The sequence below is a fragment of the Rhinoderma darwinii genome, chromosome 6, assembly GCF_050947455.1.
Source record: "Rhinoderma darwinii isolate aRhiDar2 chromosome 6, aRhiDar2.hap1, whole genome shotgun sequence".
NCBI classification, from domain to species: Eukaryota; Metazoa; Chordata; class Amphibia; order Anura; family Rhinodermatidae; genus Rhinoderma; species Rhinoderma darwinii.
Window position 1 is genome coordinate 53,658,270 of NC_134692.1, and position 25,105 is coordinate 53,683,374.

Here is a 25,105-nt window from a genome sequence, read left to right on the forward strand (position 1 = left end):
GAGATTTTTTTTATCTCATCCACTTTGCTGCTACAAATTCCATTGAGAAAAAAACGCAGTATTTACGCAACGTGTGAAATGACCTGACTTAATGTGAGGCACATGGAGGTTCAAAACACCACGTGTCTTACATCAGAAAATGACAGGACTTTTTTTTTTTTATTGTTGGCAAAGTATCTTTTTGGCATCTAGAATTGCAATACTGCACCAAGTATCGGTATCAAAGTTCAAATTCTGGTATCGTGACGACACTAGTCCCTATACATTTTTCAGACATTTTATTTTACCATATTTGATATGCATAATGAATCTTGTCATGTTAGTAATAGGATATAGCCTTCAATATCTCTCGGTAAACACATTTGTCAAGGGAAGATCTCATGTACCGGTATGCCTGCCTATGATCTAGAACTAATAATTGTTGTGTTGCAGCATGTCAAAGATGTGCCACATTACTTGTAGGCAAATAGATGATGAATAAATCATATACACACACACACACACACACACACACACACACGCTATCTCTATATCCGCACTCAAAAGCAATCAACGCAATGTGTATCTCTTTCTTTCCTCCCTTCCGTGCCCATATACTGCCACTATCCTTTCCAAGTCTATCTATACCACGGCTAGCGCAGTGATGAACACAGCAGCCTGCCTCTCTTTCGATCTCTCTCTTTCTCTCCCTGTTTCCTCTCTTCTCTCTCGCTCTGTGTCCATCATGCAGAACATAAGGCAAGCAGCCACAGAGGCCTTTTGTCGCCTGGGTAAGTGCCTCTCTCCTCAGCCTTTTCATAATATAAGGAGAGCATTTCAATAGGGTTTTAATACCTTGCAGAAGACGATGACCTTTTTAAATGTCCATCCTATGTAGCTTGCAGTTATGCACTGCTTGTCGAATAAACCAGGTGTGCAGTAGAGTACTACTACTAAGGTGAGGCACTAGGAACCACCATTTCTAGGGTTAACACTTTGAACAAGCCCGTTTTATGCATTACATAACAGATATACTGCAGGCCGTAGAACACAGATAGGGGTTAAACAACGGGCAGTGAAAATCTACTCTAGCATAATTGGTTGAAGATATTGCAGATATTTACGGTCTTTGCTATCTTGATATTACTCATATGTCAGTGTATTAATGGCAACGTCCAGTGCATTTCCGTTAAAGTTCTTTTGTAACTATTGCAGATAAATACATGTGTGTGCATCATTACAAGATGTGTAATCCCTGATCTTTCAACCATGCTGTAACTGGGTCCCTGCTCTGGCACGCTGAAATGTGGGATGCTTTTGTGCACTTGAATTAAAGTCCTCAAAGGGCCTGTATAAAAGCTTCCAAGCCGAATTCTTGTCTCCAGGGTCCCTTGGGTGACAGTTTTTTGTGTTTACCCCTAAGAATTCACCGGCACAGAATCGGGGTTACACGTTGTGTAGGTCTTTGTGTGACAAACGTTGGTAGTGTAAAGATCACATGTATAGCATGTTCATTTGACTGACCCAAGGAAACGGTTATATTGCACTTTACTGTGTTTTATAAATTAATTTAATGGTTAATTCTAGTAATTCCCCTAATCCACTCCCTCTCCAATATATAATTTCATTGTTAGAACGCTGCACCTCATGTTTGGATCCCATAACAAACATTCTATACATTAGGTGTTAAACTATAAATATTGTACACCAGTAGTTATGTAACTTATTTCAGTAAAAGTTTAGAAAGGCCTTGTATCTGGTTCGCCAAGCTAAAGTTTTGTCTTAAGTCAATGAGAAACATTACCTGCTCTCACAGTATAACATAATATATAGTTTATAACAGCATCTGATATCACTCGTCCTGGGCTTAAGGTTATTGCTAATAATCTGCAGGCCTATCAACAGAATATAGGCTGCTGTTTATGGTATCCTATTTTCTATGCATTTAAAAGTCAGGTCTATACACTAGTATACAAGCCAGACATGGCAATGCCAGAACCAGAGTGGTAGCATAACTGGATGCCACAAAAGCCTTCAACTCAAATGTCAAATGGCCATATCTATGGGCCATGCTTGAGGCCTTTCGATTTGGTCCTAAATACATAGATTGAGTATGTCGCTTATACCATGCCCCAACGTCAATGACTGGCTCTTTGACTCCTTCCCCCTGTGTTATATGTGGTCTCTCTTTGCAGGGGACACTATATTTAACAGAACAATATGTGTTTTTTTTCCAGCCTTAAGAACAACTGGGCTAAATCCCTTATAATACCCCTTGACTTTTTTTCCTAAAAGACTTGAGCAAGTGACCCCACCACTACAATGGTGTAGCTCTCTTAAATACCTGGGGTGGAGGTCCTCAGGCACATCACAGATTTTTAAACTTTGAATATCATGCCTTTAGTAGGATACATACAAACACGATCCTGGGCCCGGCTACCCCTGTCAGTTGTTGGTCGACTCAATCTCATTAAAATTATATTACTGGCCAAAAACCGGTATATCACCCATTAAGCCCCGATATACATGTTAGCTCACATTGCTCATTGGGAGGGGTCTAGAGAAATACAGATTCTTAGCACTTGTAACAGATGCTGTGCCTTCACTGATTACAGATCCTCGACATACAGTGATGACTAAAGGACGGGTATCCTCAGAGTAACTATATTCTGTTTCAAGCCAGACTTGTCTGGGCAAGGGTCTCTGCGAAATTATGGTAACCCTCCCTTTAACGCCTTTACTCCCATATGGCACAATAATCAGCTGCCTAAGCTACTAAATATCCCTGCTATGTAGCCCATGGTATACAGTATCTAAGGCAGATCTTGGCTCCCACGGAACTTAAAACCTTGCAGATGAGTTTTTTTGCCCAATGGTATGCTTTTTCGCTCTATCCAACTGTGTCATGCTTACTAATCCCAATACAGTGATTGCATCCCCACTGTGCTTATAAAAAGCATTCTGCCAAGATACCATAACAGTACAAAGCAAGACTAAATTGGAATCGGTAGTGGGCGATATATCCAAGGACGATTGGGTAGATTTTTTAGCAGTCCCTAAAAAAGTTTCCCCGAGATACACTAAAAGAGCTACTCAGATGTACATTCTACATCGGGCCTACTTGACTACATCTAGAATAGCCAAATATTGTCCGGGAAGGAGATATATTTGCTCAAAATGCGAGCAGGAGTCTGGATCTTTGTATCAACTTATCTGGCTATTCCGTATTTGCAAGTATATTCGGCTCAGGTAGTTCAGTTCCTAAATTATATGATGGGGGTGGTAATCCCTCTGGAGCCCAAAGTGTGCTGGTTGGGTCCCCCAAAGTATTCCCCTGCGCAGTGTCGGCTACTACACAATACACTCTTCTAAGCAAGGATGTTCATTACTTGCAACCGAATAAAAGCTGCAATGTCCTCCCTTGCACAATGGATCAACAGCGTACATGGCTCGTTCATCGGCTGATAGTATGGTTTATGCAGTCGAAAATATTATCGTCGTCGGCAGCAGATCTTCCTGTGTAAACTGGGAGACGTGCTGCTGACATGATAGAAATGTATCAGGACGAGCGATCGTAGTAACAAGTACTTGTCCCCATACACAGCTCCATGGCCGGCCTTAGCTATGTTCGACCAGTGCGGTCGCACAGGGCGCCAGCCGCCACACTGCAAGAGGGGCGCCAGCGGGTGTGTGTATCTCCGCGCCGTTGCAACTACCAGCGGGGATACACCCACTAATTGCAGTCGCCTTTCCACCTGGGCGCTTCTTCACTTAGTGGCCGTCGCTACCGCTGTAGCAGCCATAGCGGCTGCCAGTGGTGACACCGGGCATGAGGGCGGTGGCACCGCTAGCACCTGCTGCGGCTGCTATAGCGATAGCGACGGCACTATAGCAGAGCAGGTGGGTAGCTCCCTGCTCTGCTATCTACTAGCATAGTAGATTAATCCTTTTAGCTAGATTAAATAAAAGTTATATCTTAGTTTATTTCCACACATTTATTTGATAGCTGGGAAAGCTGGGTATTTTGAGTGCTCCTGCATAGTTGTCCTTTTTTGAATGTCTATTGCCCACCAGCTATCAGGGTCATTTCGTAGTCCTTGCACTACCTACAAGGGGGCAGTGGGCAGTGTGGCACTACCTACCAGGGGGCTGTGTGGCTCTACCAACCAGGGGGCCGTGTGGCACTACCAACCAGGGGGCTGTGGGGCACTACCAACCAGGGGGCTGTGGGGCACTACCAACCAGGGGGCTGTGCGGAACTCCCTACCAGGGGGCTGTGCGGCAATCCCTACCAGGGGGCTGTGCGGCACTCCCTACCAGGGGGCTGTGCGGCACTCCCTACCAGGGGGCTGTGCGGCACTTCCTACCAGGGGACTGTGTGGCACTCCCTACAGGGGGCTGTGTGGCACTCCCTACAGGGGGCTTTGTGGCACTCCCTACAGGGGGCTGTGTGGTGCACGCTACAGGGGGCTGTGTGGCGCTATCTACAAGGGCGCTGTGTGGCGCTACCCACAAGGGGCTGTGTGGCGCTACCTACAAGGGGCTGTGTGGCGCTACCTACAAGGGGCTGTATGACGCTACCTACAGGGGGAATCTGTGAGTGGTGGGCTGATGGTCATTTTACTGTGAGTGGTGGGCTGATGGTCATTTTACTATGAGTGGGGGGCTGATGGTCATTTTACTGTGAGTGGGGGGCTGATGGTCATTTTACTGTGAGTGGGGGGCTGATGGTCTTCAAGTGGTTTCCGCCTCTGACCTCCAATTGAAATTAATAGGAGTCAGAAAATACCTGCGGCTCTCGTTTGGAGCTTTTTTTCCTGCGTCATTCGGTTCAACAGCTTAAGAAAAAACACAAAAAAAAGGTCACACAACGCGTCAGTTGCTGAAGGAATTTTGGGGCAGATTTTTTTTGCCTTACAAAAAACGTGTGTGAACATACCCTACGAGTTCAGTGCTTGTTCTTAGTCGTTTTCTGTCTTTCTCAAAACAATTTTTGGTAGGGGGGCCCTGAGGAAATTTTATTTTTCCAGTGCTGCCTCGAGTCTGAGGAGGTTGGGAAACTCTGTACTAGGCTACAGGATCCCGTCACGGAGCAGCTCAGTTCGTCATGGGAACGGGGCCTAGGTGACAATTTTTGTTTTTGTTTGGGGGCACTGTCTACAAGGGGGAGGTGGGAGACTGTATGGCACGATCTACAAGGCGGAGGTGGGAGACTGTATTGCACTGTCTACAAGGGGGAGGTGGGGTGGCTGTATGGCACGATCTACAAAAAGTAGGTGGGGGATTATGGCACTGTCTACAGGGAGGCTATATGGCAAAATCTACAGGGGGGCACTATACTGTGTGGGGGCCACTAAGCGGACATTATACTGTGTAGGGTTACTACAGGTGGCATAATACCGTGGGCAAAATTAGAGGACAAAATACTGTGTCCTTGAAGGGGTTGTAATATATTATATTATTAAATATTATTATTATACTGTATGGGGGCACTAATGGGGCATTATAATTTTTTTATGGGGCATTTTTTTTAATGATGGGGTAGGGCGCCGAAAGATCATTTTGCATAGGGCGCCATCTATCCTAGGGCCGGCCCTGCATAGCTCCTTGTGAAAGGAGCAAACGAGCGCCGATCAACGTTCTGTCTCATTGATCAGTGCTCGTTTACACGGCCCGTGTTAGGCCTTGTAAGAGGACCCTCTATCTTCTTTGAAAAACATTCATATCCATCAACAGAATACAGGCTGCTGTTTACGGCACCCTTTATCATGCGAGTACAGTGTAGGCTGTTCTACTCTTTTGAAATGTTTTACAATAGCTTGTATCTGCAAGTGTGTCTATAGACCTAAAGGCAAAACAAGCCAAACCTGAAATTCCCTACAGGCTAATTTTGGAACACTATAAAAATCAGGAGAGATTCTAATTAGAAGATATTCGGGGATAGCTATTTACGCCTTTTTCTATTTTTTTATTTTTAAACCAGAGCTAAACCAGTATTTCAAATCAGTAGTCATAAATATGGAATGAAAAAGTATCTATTTTGTGGTTGTTTTCTTTCCCCTCCTAACCATAGCATATTTTAACATATATTGTTTCAGAAAACGAATGGGTAGATAAGATTATCTTCTCTCAGACAGTTGCATGTTTTTGAAAGTTATGTCATTTTTACTTTGAGGTTTTTTAACTAATGAATAGAGAAAAACCTCTACAGATTTACCATCTCCCCACTCACCAATATAGGATAATCCATCTGAAAAGTAGGCTTTACAAAGTTTTGGTTAATGTGTTTATGCAAAACCGGAATTCAAATAGATCATTAAATGGAAACAACTGAAATAGAAATGACTTGAATATGATTTATGTCACAGGAAGCTTTGTATCCCGCAATCTTTAGGGTAGTAACACTTTGTAGTTTATCATACTATCACTTTTTCATCCAGTAAAGCTCTAGGATCATTATCTGTCAGATTCTCTAGCATTAACATATGGTACTGAATGGGGAAGGATCACCCCCTGTCTTAAAAGACTTATTACTCTCTGGACCTACATTTCGTAGACACTAGGATATGACATTACAAATTACAATGTTGAATGCATTGTATAAAACATTATATAATGTGTGTGTGTGTGTGTGTGTGTGTGTGTGTGTGTGTGTGTGTGTGTGTGTGTGTGTGTGTGTGCTATATATATATTTATATATTCGTATAAATTTCTAAATAAATACATTTATCTAATAAGTGAACACAGAAAAGTTTGCCATTAATTAGGAGAGACTAAGGCAATGTTCACACTACACATTTTAAAAGAAAATCCAGTTGATAGGGTATTCCCACCTTAAGGCTATGTTCACACGGGGTATTTTGCCGAGTTTTTTGATGCGGTAACCGCGTCGCAAAACTCGGCAAAAACGGCCCGAGAACGCCTCCCATTGATTTCAATGGGAGGCGTCGGCGTCTTTTTCCCACGAGCAGTAAAACTGCCTCGCGGAGAAAAAGAAGCGACATGCCCTATCTTCGGGCGCTTCCGCCTCTGACCTCCCATTGACTTCAATGGGAGGCAGGAGAAAGCGTATTTCTCGCTGTTTTATGCCCGCGGCGCTCAATGGCCACGGGTGAAAAACGGCACGATAATTGCCGCGAAAATCGGCGTGCAGGGAGAGGAATATCTGCCTCAAAGTTCCAAACGGAATTTTGAGGCAGATATTCCTCCCCCAAAATACTCCGTGTGAACATAGCCTAAACAATTTTGGCATTCTCCACAGGATTCTAACCTATTGGCAGAACGGTGGTCCTGCAATTCACAGTGGGCGATTCCCTGTTGAATTTAATGTTTATGGGATGCAATTAATGTTTAAGATGGGAATATCTCTTTAAGGTATACATCATTTTCATAAAATGTATGTAACTGTATGTCATATAGTTGGATCCATCTGCTCATTTTAAAAAAACTACTTTAACATATAGAATTTTTGCTGTAAATAATAGCAGATTTTCACAAATCTGGTGTAAAATTAGCCTTAGGGCACATTGACATGGCCATATTTTAGCTAATGATATACGGTATTTTTCAGACTATAAGACGCACCTGACCATAAGACGCGCCCAAGTTTTAGACAACAGAATTTATTCTGTTTCATCACATTCTGGGAGCCATACATTTTTATATTTTTTTTTCATCGATTGAACGGTGTGAGGGTTTATTTTTTGTGGGACGAGCTGTAGTTTAATTGTCACCATTTTTTGGTACATACGATTTTTTTGATCACTTTTTTTTTTATTAAATTTTTTAAGCACTAAGGTGACCAAAAAACTATTTTGATGTTTTACATTTTTAAGCTGACCGTGCGAGTTAAATAATGATATATTGTAATAGACCGGACTTTTACGGACGCAGCAATACCAAATTATTTTATTTTTTACATTGTGCTTGGGGAAAAATGGGAAAAGTTGTTTTTTTTTAAACTTTTAATATTTTTTTATTTACACTCCTGAAAACTTATCTAACATTTTTTTTTTACACATTTTATTAGTTCCCCTAGGGGATTTGAACCAGAGGCCACTTGGTTGCATGTGGAGTTGTTGAAATAGCGTAACTCGCTGAGCTACGCTGTTTCCCTAACACCCACAGTAGTGAATGGCAGTTACGGAAGCAGCGTAGCATGCGAGCTACGCTGTTTCCGTAACTACTGTTCAGTTCTATGGGAGTTACGGAAACAGCGTAGCTCAGCGAGCTACGCTGTTTCAGTAACTCCACGTGCAATCAAGTGGCCGGGACAGCACAGAAACCTAGAACGTGGTTTAGGGGGCCCCGTTCTAGAGATAGGTGCGAGGGTTGAGAAACTCTGTACTAGGCTACAGGATTACGCCGGCCTACGGAAGGATCCCGTCGTGGAGTAGCTCAGTTCATCGTGGAAACGGATCCTAGGTGAGTACAATTTCTTTTTTTTGGGGGCACTATCTACAAAGAGGAGGTGGGGAGCTGTATGGCACGATATACAAGGAGGAGGTGGGGATTATGACACTGTTTACAGGGAGGCTGTATGGCACAATATACAGGGGGGCACTATCTACAAGTAGGGGGGCTGTGTGTGGCAGCCAGGGGAGGGGGGCATTATACTGTGTGGAGGCCACTATGCCGACAGTATACTGTGTAGGGGCACTACAGGGGGCAATATACTGTGTGTGGCACTTAGGGGGCATAATTAGAGGACAAAATACTGTGTCCTTGAAGGGGTTATAATATATTATTAAATATTATTATTATTATACTGTATGGGGGGCACTAAAGAAGCATTATACTGTGTGGGGGCACTATATAGGGCATTATACTGTGGGGAGCATTATACTTTTTTTATGGGGCATTTTTTTTATGATGGGTGGGGCGCCGAAAGATAATTTTGCATGGGGCGCCATCTATCCTAAGGCCGGCCCTGCGTATGCTCCACTCTATTGGCCTCAAGAATACTGTTCTCTCTTGGCTTTCTATTTATTTATTGGTTCTACTTCTTCTCCTCTTCCCCTCATTGTTGGGGTTCATCGGGGTTCAGTCAAAGGTCCTCTCCCCTTTTTTTTTCTACATACAGCTCTACAAACAGCAGATTTGGCTTCCAGTATCATCTCTAGGGTATGCTCACACATAGCATAAATACTGCGGATTTTCCGCAACGGATTTCATTGTGGAAAATCTGCAGCATAATACAGTAGCAGCAGAGTGGATGAGATTTTAACAAATCTCATCCACAAGCTGCATAAAAAAATCTGCTGAAAAAACGTTCACAAATTGACCTGTGGTGCGTTGTTTTAATTTGCAGCATATCAATTTATGCAGCGGATTTGCTCGTTTCTGATTCATGTTTTCCCCATTTAATTCAGTGGGAAGGTAAAACACGCAACAAATAGGAGATGTTGAAATTTTTGCGTCGATTGTGGCGCAAGATTTGCAACTCAGCAAATTTTTAAAAAAGCTTATACTTGCCCAGATCTCTATGCTTCTCCGCCCAGGCCGTCCTCCTGGGATGACTTTTCATCCCATGTGACTGCTGCAGTGAATCACAGGCTGCAGTGGTTACATGGGATGAAAATTCATCCCGGGACGCCGGGCTGCAGAACATCAAAGGGACGCATCGCCATGACTATAGGTAAGTATAAGCTTTTTTGTATTTATTTACCCTGATGTTTTCCGCAGCAGACATTCCTGTGCGATAAACTGCACCACAATTTGCTGCGGTTTTTCCCTGGAATTCCCTGCTGGCTCCAGGGCAGATACGCTGTATACATCCTGTCCTCTCCATATTTAAAACAGTAACTCTCTAAAATTGGGATCCTTGTGTTTCTACCATCTACTAACTATCTAAACCTGATATTTCCATTTCAGTGTGTGGTAGTCCTTTAACTCCTAGGCAGCACGCCTGCTTGCGGTTATGTTGGACTCCGATCTTTGTACACATTAATTTTTTAGTGAATATGTGATTTTTAAACAACTTTTAAATTGACTTTTATTATTTTTATTTTCTTTCGATACAGCTTCTATGTTTTCTGTATACATAGAAGCTGTATCGTTCTATCAAAGCCGCGGCCGTCAGTTATGCTGAACTGACGGAATTGGCTTTGACGGATCGATACAGCTTCTATGTATACAGGATACATAAAAGCTATATTTTAAAAAGTAAAAACATTTTTAATAAAAGTCAGTCTTAGGCTATGTTCACACGGAGTATTTTGGGGGAGGAATATCTGCCTCAAAATTCCGTTTGGAACTTTGAGGCAGGTATTCCTCTCCCTGCACGCCGATTTTCGCGGCGATTATCGCGCCGTTTTTCGCCCGCGGCCATTGAGCGCCGCGGGCATAAACAGCGAGAAATACGCTTTCTCCTGCCTCCCATTGAAGTCAATGGGAGGTCAGAGGCGGAAGCGCCCGAAGATAGGGCATGTCGCTTCTTTTTCCCGCGAGGCAGTTTTACTGCTCGCGGGAAAAAGACGCCGACGCCTCCCATTGAAATCAATGGGAGGCGTTCTCGGGCCGTTTTTGCCGAGTTTTGCGACGCGGTTTCCGCGTCAAAAAACTCGGCAAAATACCCTGTGTGAACATAGCCTAAAAGTTGTTTAAAACCACATACAACATTGATTTATTAAAAAAGAATTTTTTTTTCAACGGTGTACATAACCAATCAATCACTTGCACTGTCCTGTCACCTTCACCTGAAAAACATCTCCAGAATACGCCCTTTTCTTACTGTGGAAACAGCCAAAACTCTGTCGCTCTGATTCATTCTCGTCTTGACTACTGTAACTAATCCGTTTTCCCCTCACTAAATTCTCCTCTCTCCAATCTACTCTGAATGCAGCAGCCAGGCCCATCTTTGCGACCAATCGTTACACAAACGCGTCTACACTGTGCCAGTCACTGCACTGGTTGCCCATTCATTTTAGAACAAAATGTAAATGTATTACTTTCACCCACAAAGCTCTCCACAGTGCTGCACCCCCTTACATCTCCTCTAATCTCTGTCTTACACCCTACCTGTGCTCTATGTTCTGCCAACGATCTAAGATTGACATCCTCCATAACCTAAAGCTCCCACTCCTGTCTCTAAGACTTTTCTTGTGTTGCACCAATTCTCTGGAATGCGCTACCCCAGACAATCAGATTAAATCCCAACCTTCACAGTTTTAGGCCCCATGCACACGACTGTAGAATTCATCCGTAATTATGGTCGTGTGCATGGGGACTAAAACTGTGACGGTTGGAATTTAATTGCTCACGGACACGTTCCCGTATATTTACAGGAAGGTGTCCGTGCAGCAGATAGGCCCCGCTTTTTACAGACCGTGCTCCCATACTTTATGCGGGTGGCTGTCCGCGGCTGTCAGCGGCTGGTCGTGCCCGTAATCACGGACCGTGCCCTGTGAACACATCTTTTTTTAGACAAGCCTATCACATCCTCTAATCTGACTTCTTTCCATCATCTGCCCCCAATAACATTTAGTCCTCAAAAACTGAAACTGATCCCTTCATTAAACAGTATCACCACACTTTTTTGCACCCTAGTGCACTTCATGTCTGTCATACACAGACACTGGGTGCTGACCGACTCATGCAGCTTTATGTGTACTACCCCATATGTATAAAAGATGGCTGGACCATTGTACAAACAAGATCTTTTTACATTTCCTCATAGATTGTAAGCTCTTGCGAGCAAGGTCCTCATTCCCTTGTTTAAATTGTTAATTCGTTTTGACACTATGTAATGTCTGATGTCTGTACATGTTCATTCTGAATTGTAAATTGCTGCGGAATATGTTGGCACTATATAAATAAAGATTATTATTTTTTTTTTTATTATCATTATTATTAATAAAGGTTTCAGAATGCACAGTGCATCACCCCCCCCCCCTCCATGAGGGGGACTTACACAATAAAAGAAGATGTATCTATTACAAGAGTTGTCCAGCATTATGTTAACAAAACTTTATTATTATTATTATTATTATATAGCAAAAAGTTTTGCAACTTTCTAATATAATTGTTACAGTTATACTTGTTACAGTGGCTCACTATTTTTAAGATCTCTGCTTGATGTCAGCATATGAAAATATTCTGGTTTACATTTAAAGAGGATCTGTCACCAGATTTTCAAACCCCTATCTCCTATTGCAGCAGATCGGCGCTGCAATGCAGATAACAGTAACGTTTTTTTTATTTTTAAAAACGAGCATTTTTGGCCAAGTTATGACCATTTTTATATTTATGCAAATGAGCCTTTCTTAAGTACAACTGGGCGTGTTTAAAGTTATGTCCAACTGGGCGTGTATTGTGTTAGTTACATCTGGGTGTGTTTACTTGTTTTACTAGCTGGGCGTTGTGAATAGAAGTGTATGATGCTGACAAATCAGCATCATCCACTTCTCTTCGTTACCACCCAGCTTCTGGCAGTGCACAGACACACAGCGTGTCCTCGCGAGATCACGCTGTGATGTCACTCACTTCCTCCCACAGGAACTTCATCGCGTCGGATGAGCGAGGACACGCTGTGTGTCTGAACTGCCAGAAGCTGGGTGATAACGAAGAGAAGTGGACGATGCTGATTTGTCAGCATCATACACTTCTATTCACAACGCCCAGCTAGTAAAACAAGTAAACACACCCAGATGTAACTAACACAATACACGCCCAGTTGGACATAACTTTAAACACGCCCAGTTGTACTTAAGAAAGGCTCATTTGCATAAATATAAAAATGGTCATAACTTGGCCAAAAATGCTCGTTTTTTAAAAACAACAAAACGTTACTGTTGTCTACATTGCAGCGCCGATCTGCTGCAATAGGAGATAGGGGTTTGAAAATCTGGTGACAGAGCCTCTTTAAGGCTAGGGATACATGGCGACTTACATAGGTCGTGCAGCCAAAAATCGCCATGCGCCCCTGCTTGCCTTGCACAGAATTAAAGTCAATGTGGCTGTGTTGCAGGATTTCTTGTGACTGTCGGGTCCCAGATGCGGCAACCTGCGGGTCGCAATGCAGCCGCGTTGACTTTAATTATACACGATGCACACAGGGGCGCACAGTGCTCTTTGGCAGCACGACCTGTGTCGCAGCCAAAGTTGCCGTGTAGCCCCTAGCCTAAAGGCTAATAACCCGACTTAGTGCTGCCCACAGCAGGGGGTTTCTGACAATGTATCAGTCTATGCAATCCTCTCTGAGCTAAACACAGTAGCTGTACATATCTCTCTCCTGTTCTGGAGTCCAGTCTGAAAGATCTTACCTACAAAGATATTAAAAAAATATTGTTCCTTAATGCATTTAATATAAATGTAGAAGATGGAAGGACCAGTGTCATGCATGGTTTCATTTGTAATATTCAAGTATGGAGAATACAAATCTATTTTCTACAGACCGAAAACAATCCAGAAAGTCGTAATTCGGAATGTTGCAGTGTTGGAATAGTCCAGGAAGACAATTCATCACTTTTCTAAATGTGGTTTTCTGGCCAATCATGTGGGATTTCTGCTCTCATACACATCGTGGATACAGTGATTTGCATACATGGAATGATCAGTAGAAATCCATTATAAGTGCTGTACTCCTGACAAGATAAATAAGCCTTCTGTCTCTTCCCCGGGCTCGGTTATTTTCAGTGCTATTTCCATGACAACCACAATAATACAGTTATGTTAAAAGAAATGGAATGTAAAATGTTTTCACATCAGAAAGTATCACTTGTCTGAGTACATTGGATTTCGTGTCACCACTAACACAATTGAAATAAATGCTGCTTTCCTTTTATATGTTAGAAATTGTGTTCTAATTCAGTATTTTAATTTGTTTTCATAGGTTTGAAACAAAAACATACAGGCTATGAAGAGGTAAGGTTAAAAGTTGGCATTTACCTTGGAATACATAAGTAATTTTTAGCTGCATTTTTGGTCAGGCTGCGATAACTTTGCTGTTGCACAGTTGCTTCCTTCCTTTTTTTTTAGCATTTTGGCAAAAACTTAAAAATGATTCCGCTAGAATGAATAAGGCCAGGGCTGGACTGAGACTGAAATTCAGCCGTGGCATTTAAAACCACACAGGCCCATTTGCTGCGTGGTTAATGTGAAATGTTTGTACGCTTGTGGCTTATGACTGATCGGAGTGTATATCCAAAGAAGTAGTAGGACAACAGCACACGTCTTCAAATCATCAAAGTGGTTTTATTGTCAAGACATCCACAAACGACAAGCAACGTTTCGACCCATAGTGAGTGAAGGGTCTTTGTCAAGCCAGATCGGAGTGTATGTCACATTTACAGAATACAAGCTGCTGTAAATGGCACTCTGTCATCTATTGGCAAACCGGAGTGACACCATGTGGAATTTTAATTTCCCTCTAGGAAAATTTAGATTTTTGCTCTTGAAAGGAGGCTAGCCATATTTGTAATAGAGACCCCACATGGTCTCTATTACATGCAGTCAAAAGAAAATCAAGCACATGCATCCTCCATTAGTGACAGCGTCTTGTCGTCAGGACGCACAGTGCTCTGCCTTGATGACTGGGATGCAGTGTTCAACTTTGCTGCCCTGCTGTGCCCTGTCTGCACCTGTTTGAAGAAAACTTATAAAAGAAGGCTCCAACTGCATATTTGAATCGGTAGAAACTTTATTGGTCCAATGCAGAGGGAGAATAATGAGCAGCCCTACTCTAACACCATTGTTGTTCCCACCTACATTGTGGGTGCGCCAAGATGACTATGTACTTCGCAGTCCCTTCCTACAAGTGCCGCCATATATCACTGAGAGCCTACTCTCTACCATGTACCTTACCCACAACAGGCAGATCGTCTGTGGGTTGCACCAGTCGTTTTGTGGAATGTGACAAGGGAATGACACTCACCCCGTTAAATACAGCGCAACTGATTTAAAGAACCATCGTGTGGAGGTATGAAATTCAGTCCCCGTACAAGAGTCTCTGTGGTAATTGGGTCACCGTCTCTGGGTTGCACAGGGGGCAGAAATGGTAATAGGTTAGCAAGTAACAACAGGAACAACACTTCATTAAACAACAATCGGTGCACAAACTTCTCAAAAACAGTGACAGAAGTCACCTAAAGTATTTTCTCCATCTGCTGCACCTTAAGGGTACGTTCACACAGGGTGGATAGGCTGCGTAAAAGTACACCGCATATCCACCCTGTACGCTGCAGGGAATTCCAGGTGAAAAACCCGTGCCTAATCGTGGTGCAGTTTTTTGGCCAGAATGTCTGCTGCGGAAAACAGCACGTCATAAAAAAAAAAGTCTAAACTTACCCGTAACCATGGCAATGCGTCCCTCTGACGTCCTGCAGTCCGGCCTCCTGGGATGACTGCTGCACCCTGTGATTGGCTGCAGCAATCACATTTGATGAAACGTCATCCCTCGAGGCCAGGCTGGATGCAAGCGCATAGAGATCTGGGTAAATATAGGCTTTTTTTTTCTGAGTTGCGAGTTCTCAGATTTTTCGCCACAGTAATTGCAACATCTGCTATTAGTTTTGCGGGTTTTACCTTCCCATTGAATTCAATGGGGAAAACCCACAATCCACAACATAAATTGACATTCTGCGGATTAAAAAAAATGCACCGTATGTCAATTTATTAACTTTTTTCAGCGCGTTTTTTTATGCTGCGTGTGGATGATATTTGTTCAAATCTCATCCACTTCGCTGCTATTGTATTACACTACAGATTTTCTGAAATGAAATCCGTTGCGGAAAATCCACAGTATTTACGCTACAGATTTTTCTAAACGTAACCACTAGATTGCCACGACCTATTATTCCTCTCTCAGTCTCCCTATAAGGACAGCTCAGTCCAGGTACAGACGGTGCCCTCATAGAGGGCAGAGGGAAACACTTTATTGTGCAGGCTTCGGGGGATTGTGTAGGCTGCAGGGGGATTGACTGGCAGCAAAGCTCCTACTCAATATACGCGGGCTCTCGCACTGCCCGCTTTCTTTCTGCTCCCCTTCTTCAATATCCCTCCTAACTCGGCGCCCCGCCAGTCAAAACTGGGGCATTGCGCCACTTCACAGAGTCAGTGCTGAGCGTGCCTATGCTGACACTGAACTTCTCCTAATGGTCTGGCTAGCAGGGCAACACTGTTTTCCTGATGAACAGAAAAGCACTGATACTCAACAGTGTTGTGAAGTCAGAGCCACAGGAGGGAAGATGCGGTGAACAGGCACAAAAGGGAAGGAGGGGAGGAACTTAAAAACACTAGGGAGGAATGAGGGGAGTGACAGGCATCGATGGAAATGGGGGTAGGCATACACCAGCACCTCTCTTTCGCCTATCACTGCACGACCCCCTCTTACAAACAGACAAGGGGGAAGACATTAGACACTGGGCACAATCACTCTACAAGAACTTACAGACGGGAGGTGAAACAACATTTAACAACCTTCCACACCAGACAGAAGGTAACATCAGGCGTTTGAGGGTGGTGGGCTGGACACCCCTTACAAGCGGCCCACCGCCAATACCAGCCCATCTGGCATTTGCCAGATGGGCAGTCAGGCCCTGGATAAGGCTGTGTTTACACTGGTGTCATGGCTACAATGGATCGAAGTGGCAAAACCTATTGACTTATAATAGGGTTTGTCTATGTTCCATTGAGGTTTCTGTATTTTTGACAGCAAGAATAGCGCTGAATGCTCTGAACGACTGTGTGAACAGATGTGTATCTTTCCCTTTTCTCTCTTTGGGATCTTTTACTGGCTTTCTTTAAAAGGGTTGTCTGTTTGAGGCAACCCCTTTTCATATGGATATATTAGATGGGGTCCCCCACTTAGTTCTAAAGAGCGCTGCACTTCCTTTGGAAGACCCAGCTCGTCCATAATGGATAGATTATTAATTTGAATGGGTGCCAATTAAGTGCTTCTTACAGTGGGCATGAAGTAACTGCTGTGTGTGATCCAGGTCTTAAATAAAGATATGCTGTTACTCTAGCAATAAAGATTAAATAGTGATATTCTGGTATTAATAATCTACTGATATGTCATAAATTTGTAAAGTGGATATTATCAGTGAGAGTCCGTGAGCTGGAACCCCATTATATTAAGAATCAAAAATCCCCTGGTGCTCTTTCAGCTTTATCTCTGAATTATGTTGATGGTGCTACTATAGGAGTCAATCGAACCGTAATGCACATACTCCAGGGCCCTTTGTTTATTGGTGGGAGTTGCTTCTCATGGACCCTGTAAATATTATGTTCTGACTGCCATGTTTCCATGATTTGTCAGAAGTTTGTTAAACTCAGATAGTCACTTTAAATTCTTAAATATCTCAGAAAATAAGATGAAACCTTTTTTTTGCTACATGCAGCACCATTTTTTATCAGTTTTTGTGAAGATCCTGTTTTGTCACTTTGTGGTCTTAAGCCACAGAAGCGATTTTCAACTCTTGGTCTCAGTTGATTAAATGCTTTTTTTTCTTACACCACTTTAGTTTGTACAATAAATGATAAATTACGGAAAGTAATTAAAGGGTTATCTACACAATGAACATTTATGACCTATCCACTGCTGCACTCAGCTGTTTCCAAAACTTCTATAGGGTATGTATGGAGCGACAGCTCGCATGCTTGACCGCTGCTCAATACAAACTCCGTCTCACCATGACTGTATGGGTAAGAAGAAAAGAGGGATTTGGGACCCTATAAAAGTAATCAGTCAAGGTTCTAGCGATGGGCCCACCAGAGATCAAACATTTACCACCTATCCCTGAGGATAGGCAGTAAATGGTTATTGTGGGAAAATCGTTTCAAGTATTGTCATTGTCAAGCATTGGATCGTAGACTTAGGCCCCATGCACACGAACGTGCTTTTGCGGCCGCAATTCCCCGAAAATTCACGGGAGAATTGCGGCCCCATTAATTTCTATGGGGCCATGCACACGACCGTAGTTTTTACGGTCCTTGCATGGCCCGGGAGCCCGCACCGCAGAAAGAATGGGCATGTTTTATTACGGCCGTCTTCTGCGGTCCGGGCTCATTGAAAATAACGGTGGCGGCCATGTGCATGGCCCGCGATTTGTGGGCGGCTCGCGGCTGACAGTCCTTTGCCGGCCGACCCGAAAATCACGGCCGTGCACATGGCTATGGTCGTGTGCATGAGGCCTTACAAAAACATTTTTTTTTATAAGAAAAGGGCAATTATGTCGGATCAGCCCAAACATTCTTATATGTACAGCTACAGTGGGTATTGCTCACATTCTGCATGCCTATATATGTAGCTGTATTGACTGAATATGTTAATGTATCTCTTTGTACCTATTCCAAGATATCCAGTCCCTATAGGTATATATATATATATATATATATATATATATATATATATACAGTGAAGGAAATAAGTATTTGATCCCTTGCTGATTTTGTAAGTTTGCCCACTGTCAAAGACATGAACAGTCTAGAATTTTTAAGCTAGGTTAATTTTACCAGTGAGAGATAGATTATATATAAAAAAAAAAAAAGAAAATCACATAGTCAAAATTATATATATTTATTTGCATTGTGCACAGAGAAATAAGTATTTGATCCCCTACCAACCATTAAGAGTTCAGCCTCCTCCAGACCAGTTACACACTCCAAATCAACTTGGTGCCTGCATTAAAGACAGCTGTCTTAAATGGTCACCTGTATAAAAGACTCCTGTCCACAGACTCAATTAATCAGTCTGACTCTAACCTCTACAACATGGGTAAAGACCAAAGAGCTTTCTAAGGATGTCAGGGACAAGATCATAGACCTGCACAAGGCTGGAATGGGCTACAAAACCATAAGTAAGACGCTGGGTGAGAAGGAGACAACTGTTGGTGCAATAGTAAGAAAATGGAAGACATACAAAATGACTGTCAATCGACATCGATCTGGGGCTCCATGCAAAATCTCACCTCGTGGGGTATCCTTGATCCTGAGGAAGGTGAGAGCTCAGCCGAAAACTACACGGGGGGAACTTGTTAATGATCTCAAGGCAGCTGGGACCACAGTCACCAAGAAAACCATTGGTAACACATTACGCCGTAATGGATTAAAATCCTGCAGTGCCCGCAAGATCCCCCTGCTCAAGAAGGCACATGTACAGGCCCATCTGAAATTTGCAACTGAACATCTGGATGATTCTGAGAGTGATTGGGAGAAGGTGCTGTGGTCAGATGAGACTAAAATTGAGCTCTTTGGCATTAACTCAACTCGCCGTGTTTGGAGGAAGAGAAATGCTGCCTATGACCCAAAGAACACCGTCCCCACTGTCAAGCATGGAGGTGGAAACATTATGTTTTGGGGGTGTTTTTCTGCTAAGGGCACAGGACTACTTCACCGCATCAATGGGAGAATGGATGGAGCCATGTACCGTCAAATCCTGAGTGACAATCTCCTTCCCTCCACCAGGACATTAAAAATGGCTCGTGGCTGGGTCTTCCAGCATGACAATGACCCAAAACATACAGCCAAGGCAACAAAGGAGTGGCTCAAAAAGAAGCACATTAAGGTCATGGAGTGGCCTAGCCAGTCTCCAGACCTTAATCCCATCGAAAACTTATGGAGGGAGCTGAAGATCCGAGTTGCCAAGCGACAGCCTCGAAATCTTAATGATTTACAGATGATCTGCAAAGAGGAGTGGGCCAAAATTCCATCTAACATGTGTGCAAACCTCATCATCAACTACAAAAAACGTCTGACTGCTGTGCTTGCCAAGAAGGGTTTTGCCATCAAGTATTAAGTCTTGTTTGCCAAAGGGATCAAATACTTATTTCTCTGTGCACAATGCAAATAAATATCTATAATTTTGACAATGTGATTTTTTTTTTCTTTTATATAATCTATCTCTCTCTGGTAAAATTAACCTAGCCTAAAAATTCTAGACTGTTCATGTCTTTGACAGTGGGCAAACTTACAAAATCAGCAAGGGATCAAATACTTATTTCCTTCACTGTATATATATATATATATATATATATATATATATATATATATATATATATAGTTGATCTCGGGCAGCAGCAGTGCCCGAGATCAACAGTTAGGGATTTAATTTGGCACAATATATATCATAACAATTCAACAGACCTGTTAGACTTTTAAAAATATGGTAATGACTCATTTAAGTACTTTACAGTGCACAGAGGTCTGCCGGACAATTTGTGATCATATGTTGACATGTTGCTATTACCTCCTTGTATGTTTGATAAAAATGCCATATTGGTAAACCTAAAGATCTAAAATTAGATCATAACCAGTTATAATATAATAAAATGTAGCAGTAGTGTTTATGATAATATAATGGACAAAATGTGATACATGGAGGAAAAATTTAAATTTTTGCTTTTAAGATTCTGATAAGTATCTCTTTAGTTGGCAGCAGAAAAGGGAGAAAAAGTATATAAGAAGATGTAAATCGCGGATATTGTCCACCAATTGTGTTAGAAGTAAACAACTTGTGAAAAGCATATACAATAATTGAGAAAGGTTACTTCATGTACTGAAAATATTCCTGATCACGTTTTACAGAGAGGAAGCCATACTTCTAAAACCTACTTTGATCGAAGGACATTTCGCTCAATGCATCTACTGGCACAGAGTCAAAGAATTCAAATTTAGTGGTGTATAAAAAAGCATAGACTTACATAAATACCTAAATAAAACTTTATGGAAAAAAATTGGATGTATAGGACGGAAACATGGGATTCACTGAAATACAACATGTTTCACTTTCCACATCTTTCATATTATGTAGGTGACGACTGGAGATTTATATTTTGGTAAACATGCTGTAGTCAGTCAACTGCATGGCTTTCAGGACTTTCAGCAGCAAGTATATTTGTACAAGTATGAAGTGGGAAACATTTTCCGTTATTATACTACTAGCTGAACTTAACATACACTATGTAGTTTACTTGCAGTATTTCCAACCTCTTGACCATTGTACCTTCCTTGTCATATACAATAGAAATTTATTTCAAATTATGTCATGCCCTAATCTCTTCATATCACTTGTCACTTTGCCCAGCCAAAGTCACTGGCCCTGCTCATTAAAGAAATGTTGCCCGAGCCTGCTGATATTGGCGGGGTAGATTTGCAATCTCATGTGAAAGGGGGGAGCCCAACAGTCCCTAGTGTCTGCAATTGCGGGACAAAGAATCTAACATGATTATTTTAACATGCTTAATGTTTTGATGCCTTGGTAGATAAGCCAAAAGTGTCTCGCAGTTTCTCTGCCTGTCCCTACCGATATAAACATGCACACTAGACTGATCCGATTATACATGTTTAAATGGGAGTTGGGACGAATTAACTTGTTTTGACCAACAGCTGGCTCGAATATGGTTGGCATTAGAAGCCCCTTTTGTTTTTATCAATATACAGACTTTCCCAGGAAATTTTTGAAAATTGTAGGTTATACTCAGATTGTTCTCTCGTTATCCATTAGTATTACCCAATACCAATACCAAGTTATCCAATTGTATTACCAAACATTTTGTGATGAAGGACCACATGAGCAATGCAGCAGCACCTAGAGAATTGTATTGATAAGATGTTTAGTCACCAATAACACATTAAAATGATTTGGTATTCAGACATCATAATTGGGTCCATTAGATCCATCAGAAGACAACCCCTTCTAAAGTTGAAAGGGGAACAGGTTATTTGTTACATTGGTTTATCATTTATTTTCTATTATTTTACAAATAGCCAAGTAGTGATGATATAACTGGTGTTTGCAATGTATGTCTGTAATGTGGGCCCCCAGAACTATTTCCACTGGTAGCTCAAGGTACGTGTAATGACGAGGGTGGGGAGACAGACAAGTGAGCCCTAATCTACACGCCACTGAGTCCCTGCCTACTTGCAACGACCCGCCCTAGGTGACGGGGTACAACTGGGCGACGGTCCCTACGCTCAATAAGTGCACGACAGACAAACAGACAAGGGTACACAGAGCTAGGGGGAGAAAGGGGCAGTTGCCCACGGCAACACCGTGAGCAACAAGAGAAGTGAACAAGCCGAGTCAAACCAGGAGAGTAAGAGGTGCCAAACGCAGAGCAGAAGAGTAGTAAACAAGCCGAGTCAAACCAGGAGTGTACGAGGTACCAAACGCAGAGCAGGAGAGTAGTCAGCAAGCCGGGGTCAATATGAAGCAAGGACAATAGTACAAGAAGCTGCAGCAGGGCCAAGAAACCAAACGAGAAGAATCACAAGCAAAGGAGGAACAGGAAAGGCAGGTATAAATAGACAGAGGGCGGGAGCTAGCTCCGTCTGGCCAGGCTGTGATAGGTTCTCCCACTCCTAAGCCTGCCACCCTGAGTGGTGGAAGATGGAGTCAGTCTCACAGACATAGAAGCAGGTGCAGACTGATTATCTATGGGCGTTAACCCCGAAGCTGTGCCTGGCAGATCCTTTACAGTACCCCCCCCTTTTATGAGGGGCCACCGGACCCTTTCTAAGTGGACCTGGTTTACTGGGGAAACGAAGGTGAAACCTCCTGACCAATATCCCAGCGTGAACATCCCGAGCGGGTACCCAAGTCCTCTCCTTAGGCCCGTATCCTCTCCAATAGACCAGGTACTGGAGGGAGCCTTGGACCATTCTGCTGTCCACAATCTTGGCCACCTCGAATTCTGCCCCCTCAGGGGTGAGAACAGGGACCGGAGGTTTCCTCGAGGGAGCCAAGGACGGGGAGCAGCGTTTAAGGAGGGAGGCATGGAACACGTCGTGTACTCGAAAAGATGGGGGCAACTCCAGTCGGAAGGAGACAGGATTGAGGACTTCAATGACCTTGTACGGCCCTATAAACCGGGGAGCAAACTTCTTGGACGGGACCTTAAGGCGCAAATTTTTAGACGATAGCCACACCAGATCCCCGACCATAAACAAGGGGTTAGCAGAACGTTTTCTATCTGCCTGAGTTTTTTGTATGCTCTGGGATGCCTCTAGGTTCTTCTGAACCTGAGCCCAGACAGTGCACAGTTCTCGATGAACGACCTCTACCTCGGGATTGTTGAAACTACCAGGTGAAACGGAAGGGAACCGTGGATTAAACCCAAAATTACAGAAAAAGGGGGAGACCCCTGACGAGTTACTGACCCGGTTATTAAGGGAAAATTCGGCGAGGGGAATGAATGAGACCCAATCATATTGACAGTCAGAGATAAAACACCTTAAATATTGTTCTAGAGACTGATTAGTCCTCTCAGTTTGGCCATTAGTTTCAGGATGGAAGGCAGAGGAGAAGGACAGATCAATCTCCAACTTTTTACAAAAGGCTCTCCAAAACAATGAAACAAATTGTACCCCTCTATCAGAAACAATATTGACAGGGACCCCATGTAGACGCAGGATGTGTTTGACAAACAAGGTAGCTAACGTCTTAGCATTGGGTAGTTTCTTGAGGGGCACAAAATGGCACATCTTACTGAAGCGGTCTACTACAACCCACACCACCGACTTGCCTTGAGATGGAGGCAAATCGGTGATAAAATCCATGGAGATATGGGTCCAAGGTCTCTGGGGAATGGGCAAAGAACATAGTAAGCCCGCTGGTCGGGACCTGGGAGTCTTGGACCTAGCACAAACTTCAAAAGCGGCGACGTAGGCCTTAACGTCTTTAGGCAACACAGGCCACCAATAGTTTCTGGCAATGAGGTGCTTGGTACCCAGGATGCCTGGATGGCCAGATAGTGCAGAGTAATGATTTTCCCTAAGTACCCTTAGCCGGAATTGCAGGGGAACAAACAGCTTGTTCTCAGGAAGGCTCCCGGGAGCTGAACCTTGATCAGCCGCAATTTCAGAGACTAAATCAGAATCAATAGCGGAAATGATTATACCTGGAGGCAAAATACATGCAGGATCTTCCTCCGAAGGAGGGCTGCCCAAGAAGCTACGTGACAGTGCATCAGCCTTAACATTTTTAGACCCAGCCCTATAGGCAACCACAAAGTTGAATCTGGTAAAAAATAACGCCCAACGAGCTTGTCTCGGGTTTAGCCTCCGGGCAGATTCTAGGAAAACCAGATTCTTGTGGTCGGTAAGGACCGTTACCTGGTGCCTAGCCCCCTCCAGGAAGTGGTGCCACTCTTCAAATGCCCATTTAATGGCTAAGAGTTCGCGGTTGCCAATGTAATAGCTACTCTCAGTGGGTGAAAACTTCCTGGAGAAGTAGGCACAGGGACGGAGATGGGTGATGGACCTGGTACCCTGGGACAAGACAGCCCCCACTCCCACCTCGGACGCGTCAACCTCCACGATAAATGGCTCCATTTGGTTGGGCTGAACCAGCACCGGGGCCGAGATAAAGTACTTCTTAAGGACCTCAAAAGCCTGGACAGCCTCAGGAGGCCAGTGGAGGAGATCAGCACCTTTGCGAGTGAGATCCGTCAGAGGCTTAGCGATGACCGAGAAGTTAGCAATAAACCTCCTGTAATAATTAGCGAACCCCAGGAAGCACTGTAACGCCTTCAGGGAGGCAGGTTGGACCCATTCCGCCACAGCCTGGACCTTGGCAGGGTCCATGCGGAATTCATGAGGAGTGAGGATTTGGCCCAAAAATTGTATCTCCTGCACCCCAAACACACATTTTTCGGTCTTCGCAAACAATTTGTTTTCTCGAAGGACCTGGAGCACCTTCCTGACATGCTCAATGTGGGAGGACCAGTCCTTGGAAAACACAAGTATGTCATCAAGGTACACTACAAGAAATACCCCCAGGTAGTCTCTTAAAATCTCATTTATGAAATTCTGGAAGACCGCGGGAGCATTACACAACCCAAAGGGCATGACGAGGTATTCAAAATGACCTTCGGGCGTGTTAAACGCAGTCTTCCACTCATCCCCCTCTTTGATGCGGATAAGGTTATACGCCCCCCGTAGATCAAACTTAGAGAACCATTGGGCCCCCTGAACCTGATTAAAGAGATCAGGAATCAGAGGAAGGGGATACTGGTTCCTTACAGTGACCTTATTCAAGCTTCAGTAGTCAATGCATGGCCTAAGACCACCATCCTTCTTCCCTACAAAGAAGAAGCCAGCACCTACCGGAGAAGTAGAGGGGCGAATGTAACCCTTGGCCAGGCATTCCTGGATATACTCTCTCATGGCTTCACGTTCGGGACAAGAG

The 25,105-nt window shown here is 43.4% G+C and overlaps 1 protein-coding gene across 5 annotated transcripts in view; it reads left to right on the forward strand.

Annotated features, from left to right (window-relative positions):
• Nucleotides 1-518: 518 nt before the first annotated feature.
• The window catches only part of CDK15 (cyclin dependent kinase 15), a 161,786-nt gene continuing 137,199 nt past the window's right edge, over nucleotides 519-25,105 (forward strand). For all 5 annotated transcript variants that reach the window (XR_012849506.1, XM_075829738.1, XM_075829739.1 and 2 more), the window contains exons 1-2: nucleotides 519-770; nucleotides 13,811-13,842. Coding sequence is in view for 4 of the 5 variants with exons in the window: in XM_075829738.1 (XP_075685853.1) it covers nucleotides 644-770; nucleotides 13,811-13,842 (159 nt within the window). In the remaining variant the exon portion in view is untranslated. The remainder of the gene's footprint in view (nucleotides 771-13,810; nucleotides 13,843-25,105) is intronic.